The 14775-nt window shown below is 35.5% G+C and overlaps 1 protein-coding gene across 1 annotated transcript; it reads right to left on the bottom strand.

Moving 5' to 3' along the window:
* Positions 1-458: 458 nt before the first annotated feature.
* Positions 459-1994, bottom strand: LOC106347873 (non-specific lipid transfer protein GPI-anchored 31). Its single transcript, XM_013787488.3, has 3 exons — positions 1467-1994; positions 1238-1264; positions 459-875 (listed from the first exon to the last, which is right to left on the bottom strand). Exons 1-3 carry the CDS (start codon positions 1825-1827, stop codon positions 700-702), a joined length of 564 nt encoding a protein of 187 aa, XP_013642942.2. The 5' UTR covers positions 1828-1994; the 3' UTR covers positions 459-699.
* Positions 1995-14775: the final 12781 nt, after the last annotated feature.

Here is a 14775-nt window from a genome sequence, read left to right as displayed (position 1 = left end):
TTTGAATCTGATAAGCTAAGTAACTAATCTCTCACATCAAGACACGGAGTAATTTTAGGAAAAAGAAAGCTACTAATCAGTTCAATTTAGAGCCCAACAAAAGTTTTTGAAAAAATTAAAAGCTGTATATGATGTACAATGCTACAAATAAATAAAACAGAACAATCATAGAAAATTTTAACCAAATAATTTGTTTCAAGAAATTTCGAATATGTTTTGGTAAAAAAAAATATGGCATCTCTCTCTCCGTTATGCAATTTAACAAAACTCTTATTCTTTTTTTTTTTCTTTTGGACAAAACAAAACTCTGTTCAGACGATCAAGCTTTTGGGTAGATCTCATTTGCGTAATCTATGAATCATATCTCATCATTAAATTCATATAGTTTTTCGTACCAATAACTTCTTATACATATTGCTTCCACCAATTACCCAATGTATCTTAAATAAACCAGCAAATTGTCTTTCTCAAGATAAATTCAATAAATCAGTCATCCATAGAAGAGGAATCAGAGATACCACTAATATAAAAGACCAATGTGCGACAGAATAATAACATAAATTAAGAGAGTAAAACTACTGCAGAAACCAGACACTGTCTAAAACAGAAGACACTCCAAGACACAAAGCTCAGTCTTAAAAAAACCTAAAGCATATCATAAAGCCAAATCTATAGATGGTGAGGAAGGCGCAGGCTCTTTTACACACGAGACAAGAACAATACGAAGAATAAAGCCCTAAATAGGGTGGTGAACGAGATCGGAATCAAGGAAGATCCGTCGTTCCCTTGAGACGGGGTTGGAGCTAGGGTAGTTCCAGCTGCGCCGGGTCCAGCTGCGCCGGGTCCAGCAGCAACCGCACCTCCTGGAGCAAGACCTGTACATTATTGATACCAAAAATAAGTAACTTCAAACACATAAACACCTCAACAACAACAATTAACATGCTCACTTTCAGACAAAACATTACAAGTGCAGGCAACTTATCGACAACTGATCTTAGTCTATCTTTTAATAGGTTTTATAACCACACAAACTTCGTTCAAAAAAAAAAAATAACCACACAAACTTTTGTCATGTTTCATGTGCTAGCATCTCTAAGATGGTCTCAATATATAAATAAAACAAAAAATGATTTTAAGTTGGCATTTAAAACAGAAAAAAAAAACATTGCACGAGACAAAAATGAAGACTAAAAACAAAGAAATATGAAAATAAATAAAGAAGAAAGATAAATACCTGGAGCCATAGTAGGAGTCATAGACACTGCAAACAAAACAAAACAAAACAAAAAATAATGTAAATCTATCAACGAAACAATATCAGATGGTTGTTCACAAAAAAATCCTTAAATAAACTAAAAATATGGAGATCTAAGAAACTGATAAAAATTAACAAAAATAATATAGATCTATAGAATCAGAAGAGATCTAAGGAAAAAAAGGGTTAACAAAGTAATAGATCTTACATCCACAGTTAGAAATAGAGGGAGCATGAAGCTTGCATGCGGTGGGAAGTGTAGCAGCCTTGGTCATGTTCAAGGTGATTCCAAAAGAAGCACTGTTTTTAAACGCCTCACAAAGACACTCTGCGTCAGCCTTAAGCACTGTCTTAAGCCCCGCGCAACAGGAACTCTTCGGTTTCGCCGACGTGCCTCCGGCCGTGACGAAGTCCAAACAATCCGCCATGTTGATTATGAGAGTCGAACAGTCTACAGCCGGAGCCGGAGCCGCCGTGTGGTGGTGAGATGCGCCGTGAACGGTGACGGAGGAGATGGAGAGGAGAAGGATGAAAACAAAAGGCGTCGCGGTGAAGAAGGAAGTGGCCATTGTGGGTTTCTTTTCTCTCTGGCTCTTTGTGTGTTTTTGGTGAGGTGTAAAAGACAGAGAGAGAGAGAGAGAGAGAGAGAGAGGAGGTTCGATGGAGAAGAAGGGTCGTGGAATCTGGAGTGTGAAATAGAAAAAGAAGAAGAAAGGTCGAGGGCAAATTTTTATGTCGGTTGCTTCTGGTGCTGCGCGAAACGGTGACGTTTTGTATACGTGTCATGCATTTCGTATTGATGCGTGATCGTGGTGGGGTCTAAATACGAAGACTCTTGCCCTTTCATCTTTCCTGCATTTGTTGCTTTTATTACACTATGTAACTTTATTTATCGGTAAAAACCCCTCAAGTAAGTTTCGTTTAGGTAAAAACCCGTCAATTAAATTTGTAACATAAAAAACCCTCAAGTAATAATCTGTTAATGTTTTAGCCCCTTGTCTATGATGATGTTAAATTAAAACGATGCGTACCTTTTGTAAGAAAACCAACAAGAATGTTAAAGTAAAACGATTCGCCGTTTGACCCAAGCAACACGATGTCTGTTTTTATATTCTTAAATCTACGTATCAAGCAAAAAATTCCTAGTTAATCTAACCCTAATTTGGAGATGATGAAGAACATAACCTTCATGAGATACCAAGAGGTCTAGAGAGAGGATTCGTGGTTGTTTTTGTGGTTAGGTTTTGGGTTCGGGAGATTTTACGTCTCGACAAAGACGTGAACAAAGAGACGAATCAGGATCACGAGAGAGATTTATTGTGGAAGGAGCTGGTAACATGACGAAGTAACTGTCTATTGTTCTTAATTTCGATTTGGGCAGAGTTGATTTTGTTATTTGTTAACAAAAATCGTTTTCCCTTCTTCTCAGGACACTTTACGTACGGTTACATGATGGAGGATATTGGGCAGCTGATGGGTCGTATAATGGTGGTGAAACAAGATGTTGCAGAATTGATTTTGAAAACCCAAGCTTAAAGATGCTCTCAGATATGTTGTCGAGTGGTGGATTTCCAGAGAATATGAGTAAGCTCTCTTACTTTCCATATGGGGTTGTTGATCAGAATCGAAAGGATATATGCTCTGATATTGATGTTGCTGAAATGTTGAGCTTCTCATCTGATCTGGAAAGCATGAATCTTTATGTTGTAAGGGCAGATGATCCGTACTTAGACGATGTTCTTATCGGAGGAGATGAAGAGGAAGAGGAACCGGAGAGAGATGGTGAATGGGCAGATTTTTACAGAGATGATTATGTTGATAGTGATGATTCTGATGATGATGGAGGTAAGATTGAGTTTTATGTGGGGCAGTCATTTGTTTCAAAGTCCAAGTGTAGAGAGACCATAGAGAAGTATGCGATAGGAGAGAAGGTTAATATCCATTTTCAGAGATCCGAAAAGAAGAAAATAGCAGTCGAATGTGTTGCTGAGAACTGTGAGTGAAGGTTATATGCTTCTATAAATAGCAGGTCTGATAATATGGTGGTTAGATCTTACAGAGGAAACCACAGTTGTTATCCTACAGAAGTTGTCGATCTTTACACTGCACCGAAGATAGCTGCTGATTTTCTGAACGAGTTTAGGACTAATCCGAATCTGAAAGTTGAGCATATAATGCAGAGGTTGGCGCTCAAGGGGCTTCGGGTTCCCAAGACTAAATGTCAGAGTGCAAGACAAATGATGTTGCACATCATAAGTGATGAGTATGCTGAGCAGTTTACAAGGATGTATGACTATGTTGAAGAACTAAGGAAGACAAATCCTGGTTCAACAGTCATTTTAGGTACAAAAGAGAGAGTGTTCGAAAAGTTTTACACTTGCTTTCAAGCGCAGAAGAATGGTTGGAAGAGTGCATGTCGCCGTATAATACACTTAGATGGAACATTTTTGAAAGGCCGCATGAAAGGGCAATTACTTACTGCTGTGGGAAGGGATCCTAACAACCAAATGTATATCATTGCTTGGGCTATCGTGCCAGTGGAGAATAAAGTTTATTGGGAGTGGTTTATGGAGCTGTTGCGAGAGGATTTAAGTTTGGAGCTTGGAAATGCTCTAGCGTTGTCTTCTGATCAGTAAAAAGGATTGATTTATGCCATCAAGACTGTGCTCCCATATGCAGAACACAGAATGTGTGCTAGGCATATTTTTGCAAACTTGAAGAAAAGACATGGTCAAGTGGATGAGTTGCATAAGCTCTTCTGGAAGTGTGCTAGATCTTATAATAAGTATGTATTCGTAATTTGGAGAAGATGAAATCAGTCAAAGTTGAAGCGTATGAGGAAGTGAAAAGAAGTGTTAGCTCAAACTGGTCAAGGTAAGAATCTGAAACAAATTACCTTTGTTTATTAGACTTGTTGCTAAGTACTTGTTTATGTTTGACTGCAGAGCCTTTTTTAGCGATCTTACAAAGTCACCTGTTGTTGAAAACAACATTAGTGAATCTTACAACGCTGTTTTGAAAGATGTTAGATTCAAACCAATAATTGGATTGCTAGAGGAAATTAGAAGGCATGTGATGGCAAGCAACCTTGTCAAGATCAAGGAGATTGAAAAAGCTATTGGCCTCATTACACCCAAGGCTTTAGCTATCATAGAGAAGCAGAAGAAGAGTCTCGTGTGGTGCCATCCATTTTCAAATGGGAGAGGAATTTATGAGTTGATCATGGAAGGAACAAGTATGTGGTTAATGTTCATGAAAATGTGGCTTGCACTTGCAGGGCGTTTGATGTCAGTGGCATCCCTTGTTGTCATATAATGTCTGCAATGTGGGTTGAGTATAAGGATACAAGACTACCCGAGACTCTGGTTTTAGATTGGTACTCCGTTGCGAAGTGGAAGCTTTATTACGACTCGCTTATTTTTCCTGTGAATGGGATGGAGATGTGGGAGACACATAATAAGGTAGTTGTAATGCCTCCTCCAGACAGGATCATGCCGAGAAGACCGAAACACAATGATAGAATTCGTGATCCAAGCGAAGGAAGAAGCCGTGATCCAATTCAACCCAAGACTTCTCAAACCGAGACTTCCCAAACCGAGACCACTCAATCCGAAGACTTGCATGAGAAGATAGTAATGGTAAAGAATCTCTTGTTAATGGTTACTTTTAGTTGTTTGCTCATGGTTTTCTGATGCACCTTTCAATTGTATAAATGCTCTAAATGTGGACAAGCTGGCCGTAACAAACGAACATGCATAAAGGAGCCAATCAATCTGCCTAATCCAGCTAAACAACCATCAGAATTTCCTTATGTTCATGCAAATGTTGTTGTGGTAATCATTACTAAACATATTTCAATTGTCTGTTATTTTGTGTTATTTGGTTGGGTTCGATATGTTTTGTTGTTCATATGTAGACATTTGGTAATTGTCGCCAAACCGGTCACAACAAACGAAAATGCAAGCTGCCTCCGGTTCCTAAGCCGCCTCTGTTACCACCAGGAAGACCTTCTAAGAAACCAAAGGCAGTGGGTGCACTCAACAAGACGACAGATGCACTTGGCCAGACAGTAGATGCACGTGACTAAGACTTATTTTGTTGCAAACTCTTTATTTTCTTTTCTTGAATTTTCATGTAAACTCGGTTAAGGTCTTGCTAGAACATATCTATTTAGGATTTTTTCCAGGTCTATATAGAACCATCACTACAATGGGTTTCATGTAAACCTGTGGTTGTTCTTAGTAAACTCATCTTTATTTTGATGTTATTTGTTTCCTTGTCTTCTATCTTTAAAGCATCAACAACATGTCTCTTAAAATGAGATATTCTAAACAATTAAGCAACCCCAAATGACTATCAATAACTTGAGCATAAGTCACAAATAATCTTTTCAAATAACAACAGCGAAGGAAAAAAAGTTGACCAAAAGACACCAAAAACTAACGAAACTAAGGACAATAATTTGACCGAAGGACAACAGCAACTAACGACAACTAATTGACCAAAATAGACCAACAATAATTCTAAAACTTAGCTCTAATACTCTCCAAGACACCAATAATCTCACTTATGTCTTTCTTCATATCAAACAAGTCTTACTACAGCTCCATCAACTCCTTTTCTTCCATTGCTTGTTTATCAGCCAAGATTTATCTTCTACGGCATCTACGATAGCTATTTCACCTCTTCTTCCCTCATAACCCTTGTCCGTGTTTCCTACTTTTCTCTCACCTGTAGGTTTCTTATTTGGTACAAAAGCCACTGACGTTGGAAGCTCAACCAGAGGGTCTTCAAGAGGCTCATCTCGGCTCCTGATCATGTTGAGCAACTCCATGTACGCTTTCCTGTTGGATTCTTCATCAACCTCACCTTCATCAAATGTGTATCGAGTGTACTTCGATGGGTTTCGAACATAATCTGGAACTCCATATGGATGGAGCCGCTGCACTATTCTCTCCTTGTGGAAACTTGTCTCCATCGCAGAATCTCTGTAACCTCCAGTTGAATTTTCATCGCTAATATCAGAGAACTAAACCGAACATGCTTATCAATCTCTTTCACACTACAATTTAATTGAGAGTGGAAACATCAAAATATAAATCCACAATTAGCAAATACCACACGAAATTGAAAAGAGAAGATCTGAAATAAAAATAAAGAGTTATCTTAACTTACTGAAATAAGAATAAATGAAGAAGATGGGAGATCCAAAGGAACTTTTGATTTGGGAATTTTGGTTTCAGACGAAGAAGATATGAAACACGTGACATTTTTTCAAAAGCCATGAAACACAGCGTTTTCACTTAACGACAAAAACTCAGTTTTTAACGTCACTGTAGACAGAGGGACTAAAACATTAAAAAATATAACTTGAGGGGTTTATATGTTACAAACTTACTTGAGAGGTTTTTACCCAAATGAAACTTACTTGAGGGGTTTTATGTTAAAATCCCTTATTTATTTGATCTAGAAAATTTGTTAGTTTTCAAACTATGGGAAATGTATAAATGAAACTCTATTTCTTTCTTCTTTTGCTGAGCAAACCAAACCCAAAATATGTTTTTCCCAAATCTGTTGAGTCCAAAACGTCTTTTAACGCCCACATTCACAACATCTTCCCACTCCTCTCACGATCTCTCATTCAATGCATCTCCCATTACTTCCATTGAGTGAATCTTAGACTATATATATATATATATATATAAATGTAAGTCTCAATCTGTGAAAATTCATATGTTCGGTTTGGAACCAAAGAGCAAAAAAAAACTCTTTTTGTTAACAATATTTGAGTAGCATGCGTCTGTTGTGTTGTCGAAATTTGGGAATCATCTGATATTATTTGATCGAATGCTTCGTCTTTATGAAAGGAGGCGATGTAGAAATCCATCTTCGAGCTCGCAAATTAATTCTACTGTTTTTTCTGATTGATCATGTTAACTATTGCTCTGTTGATTTGTTTTCTTTTTATTGTATCTGAGGGGCAGGAAACTGTTTGAGAGCGATAGGTAGTGAGAGAAGAGAGGATGGACAGTGGTGATGAGGTCGGAGGCTCGGAGCTTTGTCGCCTTTGGATTGGAGATTCTCAGTTATTTGGTGAAGGCAGCACTGGCGAAGAAGTTCAAGAAGGTATCCCCATCAATTCACTTTCCTGTACTTTTCCATGCATATGTTTCTCCTATCTGCCTGATTTGAGATTAGTGTTTATTCTAGATTTATTAGGCTTCTTGAATTGCAAGATAACTACAGTTTTAATTTGTGGGTCATTGTGTAGTTTTGGTCTTTGATCGAAAGTTGTAGGTTTCTGTGATTTTTAGTGGTTTCCTCTTTTTTTTAAAAAAAAATATTTTATGTTTAGTGGTTTATTTTTGCATGGTTATGCTATGTGATTACTTAGCTAAGCAAATTTTGTTAACTTTTAAAAGGCACTGACGAACATGCAGGCAAGAGGTTTGCTTCATACCTTTCTGCTTTGCCATGCCATAAGTGTTTATATCTTCTGGAGTTGTGGTGTTTTTGAACTTGCCCGAGAGCCATGGTGGTTGTGGTGTCTTAGTGTTTGTAACTCTGTAAGTTGTACATGCACGAACCCAATCAAAACTTATGGTCAATGCTTAAATTTCGTTTGGGGAAGGGTCTGGGAATTTTTACCGTCCACTACATATGTAGCGTGTCTTGGGCCCATTATTCACAATACTCCTTCAACATGTAATTTGATGACATATTTTAGTTTTTATTGATAACCAGTGTTATGGTGAGCTGAATGTTATTGGCATAGGTCAAGTTTTATTCTCTCCGGAAAATCTTAACCAGTACTCACACTTTTTTCTTGGAGTGTTTTCTCACATTTTGATGATCTCAAAATTCTTTGTAGTTCTCGAGCTTCCTTCCAATCTGTTTCTGTGTAGGAGAAATCTACAAACAAACTATTGCAGTTCTTGTGAATGTTGTATTTGAAAGATTCATGAGTTTTAGTTATGTTGATTCCAAGATTGCATAAGTGGTTCCATTGTAATAACTTTATGTTACTAATATATAAGTTGAATTGAAATTATCTTAAAACATGTACGCAGTTGTTTAAGAATTTGATGTTTGCTCATATTTATGATGTGTAAGTTTGGATCTTTTTCTGTATGTTTTAAACACATGTTTTGAGAGAGGTGTAATGTAATGTACACAACATCCAGACACTTTACTACGAGAATCAACTTTCTAAGTACATATCTAGAAACAGAACATGACATAAGCAAATATACAATATAACAATCATGTAAAAAAATTAGAGATCAAAATAACATATTCCGCGCGAAGCGTGGATTTCCCCTAGTGTTATTATATAAAGAAGGGTTTCTTCTCTCCTTAGTCCTCCACGTCATCAATTCATCTTCTTATTATATAAAGAATGGTTTCTACTCTCCTTAGCCCTCCATGTCATCAATTCATCTTTTCTAAGCATGGCACATGTCCAATTCCATTTTAATTTGTTTCTTTTTCGTTTGAGTTCTATTTTGGGCTTCATGAGGTTTATTGAATGGGATTTGGCGTTTATTAAGTGGGCTGATGGAAACCGTAATCGGATCCCAAAAGTCGCACGCTTTGTCTTCAAGAATTGTGCCCTGTGATTTAGGGTTGATGTTCTTTAGCCTCTTCTTCTATAAACTGACCACTGAGTTTAAGAAAGGTTATGGGAGACTATTCACGGCTAATATATAGACATAGCTTCCGTTAATGTTGTTTCTTCTCGAGGCTCTCTCTACTTTACGGTTTTATGAAAGCCATCTCTTCTTCACTCAAAACTGTAATCTCATCCCCAAGATCTCTATCTCCTCTCCATCCTCACTTGAGCTTCCTCCAAAAACACTACGTCGTCAATACCTACTTCTGGTCTTGTTTCTGCAACCACCGTGGAGATTCCAAAGCATGCTTCTGCTTCTGTAGAGGAGGGGTCGACTAATCTCCAACGAAAAGCTCCTCCACGTCTGACAGTGGAGGAGATATGACTGATTTGCCAACCACCACCAAACTGATATGCCAACCACCCCGACGTAAATCATGTTTCAGGATGCAAAGTGGGTTAATGGAACTTGGGATCTGAAACAATTCGAGACAGAAGGCAAAATATATTGAGATTCAGTGATAGTTACTGGTTAGATCCTCTAAAGCTTTAATCTTTATTTCAGTTCACCCTCATGTTCTGTAATTTGTATTAATGTTTTGTTTCAAAGTGATAATGTTTGAAACATAATGATGTAGTTTTAAAAACAGATAATGTTAGTCAAAACTATCTTAGGAGGAAGCTTCATGTTATAGTTTTGTAATAAGGTATATGAAGATGTGATTGATTGTGTTATGTGTGCTATTGCTTTGCTTATAGGAACACAGAGGAGAAAGTACCTTAATGATAACCTATAAACAACTACTAACGACGAGTCTCTTCTCTTCTGTACCTCGATTACCCCATGGTGGGCATGGATGAAGCGACGCCATCCACCAGAAGGTGTGAACTCAATTAATATTGATTTTCATATGGTATGTACTTTGCAACTAAACATAATTTGAAGTTTGAGGTGTTTTCTTTTTGTGGTGGGTTTGTCTTGCAGGTCGTGATCAATTGATATGGTTCTTCATGGCTTACCTCCTTTGTTCTTGTCATGCATCCGGTTTTATTGAAATTTAGAGGTCCATTTGAAGGTTGAAACATGGGTTTAGGATGTTGTCCAAGAGATTGAATCTGAAATTAGCTGCAAGCTAGAGCATAACTTTGTTTTGATGATGATGGACAGATGGAAATTATTTTCTACAAACATAATTCGGGATAATTGGGCTAAAAAAAAAGAGCTTTATAGATCCTTTGACCAAGATGATTATGCATATTGTGGGTATGACAACGCAAAATGATTATCCATATTGACTATTAAGTGTATATGACAAGGTAAACTTGGGATACCGTTAAATAAGAGATTCATCAGGAGTTTATTGAATCTATACCTTGTGTGTTTGTGTATTTTCAGTTTTCACTAGAAAAATAGTGTAAGCAGCAATGATAAATTTTCTTCTCCTGCAAAGTATCTTCGCTTATTTATGAATAAATAAATGAAAAGAGTCGAATCTCCAACACGGGAATCTTTTTTATTTGTGTTCATGGCCTGATTTGTATGATTTAAACATAACATTTTGGCATTTTGGGTGGTAGTTTTCTTAAGAGTTTGTCATTTAGTTTGGTTTTTCTCAGACTTTTCATTTGTAATGGCTTCTCATAAATTGGTTTGGAGGACAATAGCATTCAGTTGTTTTGGTTAAACTTATTCTCTATCATCAAATAGTTCGGTTTGTATGAAAAATAACACTTTAAAATTATTGGTTAAACTAAAATCATATTAACCAATTTTTACGTACCAATTTAGCTAGAGAACTTTGGTTTTCTATTTGCCAGGCCATTAATTTATAACTATAACTATAACTATCATCTCTATAGTTTATATTATAAAACACTCAACAAAATATGAGTGCCAACACTGTCAAATTTATTAAGCATAAAACAATGAATAAAATAGTTCTAAATTGGTACATATATATATATATGTACATACAAATAAAAATTTAATAAAATTTAGAATTAACAATGACGTCTAAGATCAGATCCCGTCTACCAACAATGGCGTGTGAGGTGGTGACTCGACCCTTCGTCATTAATTTCTCCATCGAAATCTGTTCATGTCGTTTTGTTCTCGATTCTTCATCTCCAAACCGTTACAAATCGCAGCGATTCAGTGTCATTAACGAAAACTTAACTCTTCATGCCCAGTTGCCCACTATAACCATGATCTCGCATTCAATGAATATTATCCATTTTCAAGGCGGTGATTCTCAGATATAAAAAAGTAAGGCTTATCCATTGAGCATCATCCACAGTTTCTAATATCGAGAGACATTTGATTTCCACGATGGAGGTGTTACTGCTCAGTTTTTGCGAAACCAGTGAAACCGAAAGCAGATTGATCTTTTAGTTCCAGCGACATAAAAAATTTTCTCCAAGTAAGAAAAATCCCTAACATTCTATATATAAATTTTTTTCTCCAAGTAAGAAAAATCCCTAACATAAAAAATCACTCTTACGGCCAAAATAAATTTTCAAACCTGAAAACATAGAAACATGGTCAACAACATAGTTTACCAAACTTAAAAACTTAGGTAGACAGTATAGTTTTTTTTTTTAAAGATTACAATTCTTTTGGATGTTTTAGTTTTTTTTTAAAAAAGATTACAATTATTCTTTTGAATGTTTTCTATCTGGCCTAAAAATTTGAGTTCATGTTTCTTTATAAAGATCTACATTATTTGTTTTTTTTACGTTTTAGATACTCCGTTACCATCCACTTATATTGTAGAAAAAGAGAATCCTTAAAATTAACAATCAAAATATATCTTATCACATCTAATCTCTTCTCGGAACTTTCCGAAAGACAAAAATTATTCGCATACACATCTCTTGCGGATGCAAACCTATAAAACACAAACCACAAAATTATACAAAAAATAATAATCTAAATCACAGGTAAAATATATCTAGCCCGTATGACGGACCGATCCTAGTATATCTATAATGCAAAATAATGATTGAATCTTTTTTTTATTTAAATGCAACAAATAGAGAAAAACGTTATTTAGTTTTCATGATAACTCTAAATAAAGACTTTCTTGTTCGAATATTTAATATGGAAGGTAGAGAATAATAAATGACATATGTATGTCTTATTCTTTACTCTTCACCTCAACACATGCATCTATAACTATATCTAGAATGATTTTCCATCGCATGTTAGAACTTAGAACTTAGAAGCATCAATTACAATTCCCCAAAGATAAAAGAATCCGGTTGGTGATTGGTACACGTGTAAAGATCACATATTCGAAACTCACGTAACCTGGCGCTATCATAACATCAGCATGACTGGGCCGTAGCTGGAAGCCCACGTAACCTGGCCCTATATTACCTTTTTCTTTTAAGTTCTAACTTCTACCATTTCGGTGGCCCATTGAAGAAATACATAGAATAAATAGACCCTATAACTTGGGGTGTCAATTCAGGCTGGCCCGGCCCAAACCCGCTAAGCCCGTAAATATTTGAACCCGGCCCGGCCCGGCCCAAAAATAATTTGGGCCTAGAATTCAAAGCCCGGCCAAGGGCTACAGGGCTTTTCGGGCTTTTGTGGGCTTTTCGAAAAATAATTTGTCATTGTCATTTCCTTCGTTTTAATACATGTGAATTTTCATTAAAAAAAAGAGTTTCATTTTTAAAAAATAAAAAAAGTATAAAGTGAGTTTAAAATTTTCTTGTCTATCACAAATTTTTTTATTTTTCGTATGTTTTAAAAACATTTTATACACAAACCAAATTTAATAAGATTTAAATAATCAAATATCAATTAAAACAAAAAATATAAGAGAACAAAATTTATGATAAACATGGTCAAACGTTTTATACTTTATATTTTGAAAATAAAAACATGTTGTATATGAAAGAAGAATGTACTTTTGTAAAATTTAAAATGTAACACTTGTAATGATGAAACAATAAAGTGCATTAAAAACTTTTATATTTGCTTTATTAGAGTTTAGATAAAAATATTAAAATAATATATCAATAGTAATAATAGTTTCGATTACAAGAAAGAAGGATAATATTTACGCTAAAATATAAATTTCGGGTTTTCGGGCCGGCCCTAGCCCAAACGGACTTAAGCCCAAAATACCCAAAGCCCAAATGGGCTTAGCCCGAAAGGCCCAATTTTTTTTGGGCTTATAAAGCTAAGCCCAAGCCCGGTAATTTTTAGGGCTGGGCGGGCTCGGGCTACGGGCTTCGGCCCTAATTGACATGTGTACCTATAACTTCCATATCTTTCTAAATTGCCTCATAAAATGAATTATACCAATCAGTCCTTATAATCGATAGGAAATAAATCATTTCAACCACCCTTCATTTTTGGTGTTCCTAAAATATAATTACCCTCTTCATGCACTGACTACTCCTTGATCACGACTTTTTTTGGCTATCCAACTTCTGGATCCGGAATACCACATCACAAGCCTCATACAATTCTTTTCCCTACGAAACCCACTATAGAATTTGCACTCCACCATTGCTCTTCACTCATGTTCTCATCTCTCTTGCCTCTAACGATTTCCATGTTCAGCACACTCCATTTAACAGAGCTGTGTATCGAACAATGTTTGGTTTGTATCCATGTGTGTGCATAACCAGAAGCAGATTTTTATGAACACATTATTTGGCAGTATAACGATATTTGTTGGCTTTCCATCGATCAACGAAATCAATTGCAAGAGCTATGTCGGTCTCAGATGACAACAATAAATAAAGTTCGAGTTGCTTCTCTTCCAACTGCACCATGCTCTCTTGTCAAATGAAGAAGATGAATTAGTTGTTTTAAAAACAAAATTCATCCCTTTAGTTGGTATTCTTTTTAATTGGATTTGAAATGTAAATCTGTTGTAGTAAACCAAAATAATTTTGATGAATATTTTTTGTGAAATCTTTGTTTTTCAATAAGAAAATTTTTAATGGGATTTCTACAAATGTTGTATCCAATAACCCGGTGTTTAATGGGAATTATAAATGCTATTATTCAATAAGAGAGGATTTAGAAAAAAAACCTAAAATTTTCTGAAGTCTTTAATCCAATAAGTTCTCCTTAGCATTTAGGAGTTTCAATTTCAAAAATCTTTAAATTTAAACATATGCATGGGTACATTAATCTGGAAATCGAAGAACCGAACCGAAAAAATGTTTGGTTCGAGATCCTGCCAAATACCCAAGTGGATCTTATATATTTAGAATCTAAGAACTAGAACCGGACCGAAACCAAACTGAAAACAAATTAAACCGAAGCAAGAACCGAATAAATACCCAATTTCTATAATATGATTTATATATTTATAAATATTAAAAATACTATTTGTAAACCGAAATACCCAAAAACCGAATACTTATGATCCTACTATATTTAGACAAAAATTGTGAATTTATAAATCTTAAGAGATTACACTATTATGATCTGACTCGTCATCCTTTGTAGTTTCCGAGTTTAGTCGTCCCCGTTTGATCAGGATATCTAATTAAATGTGTATATATGTTGTGTATACTATATAGTTGTTTGCAATAGCAAGATGAAAATTCATGCGACGACTTAATTAGATTTTACTTTAAAACACTAATTAGAAAAAGTATTTTTCTAACTAAGTAGTTACAATACAGTTAAACCATGGATCATGATTAGTGATTGCAACTTCGCCGGAATCCAACATATTGAATTCATGCATTTGACCAAACCATATAATATATAATCATCGAATGTTTTGATTAATCTAGAATAGTTATTAACTTACATATTTAATTATGAATCGATAATCATTACTGATTAGTTTTCATTCATCTAAAGTAATCAAACGTTTTCTTCTTTATATAATTCGTTCATGCAAATACCTTCCGTACTCGAGTAAAG

Source organism: Brassica napus, chromosome C3, assembly GCF_020379485.1.
Source record: "Brassica napus cultivar Da-Ae chromosome C3, Da-Ae, whole genome shotgun sequence".
NCBI classification, from domain to species: domain Eukaryota; kingdom Viridiplantae; phylum Streptophyta; class Magnoliopsida; order Brassicales; family Brassicaceae; genus Brassica; species Brassica napus.
The sequence above is the reverse complement of the archived record's forward strand: the minus strand, read 5'-3'. Positions and strand labels throughout refer to the sequence as shown.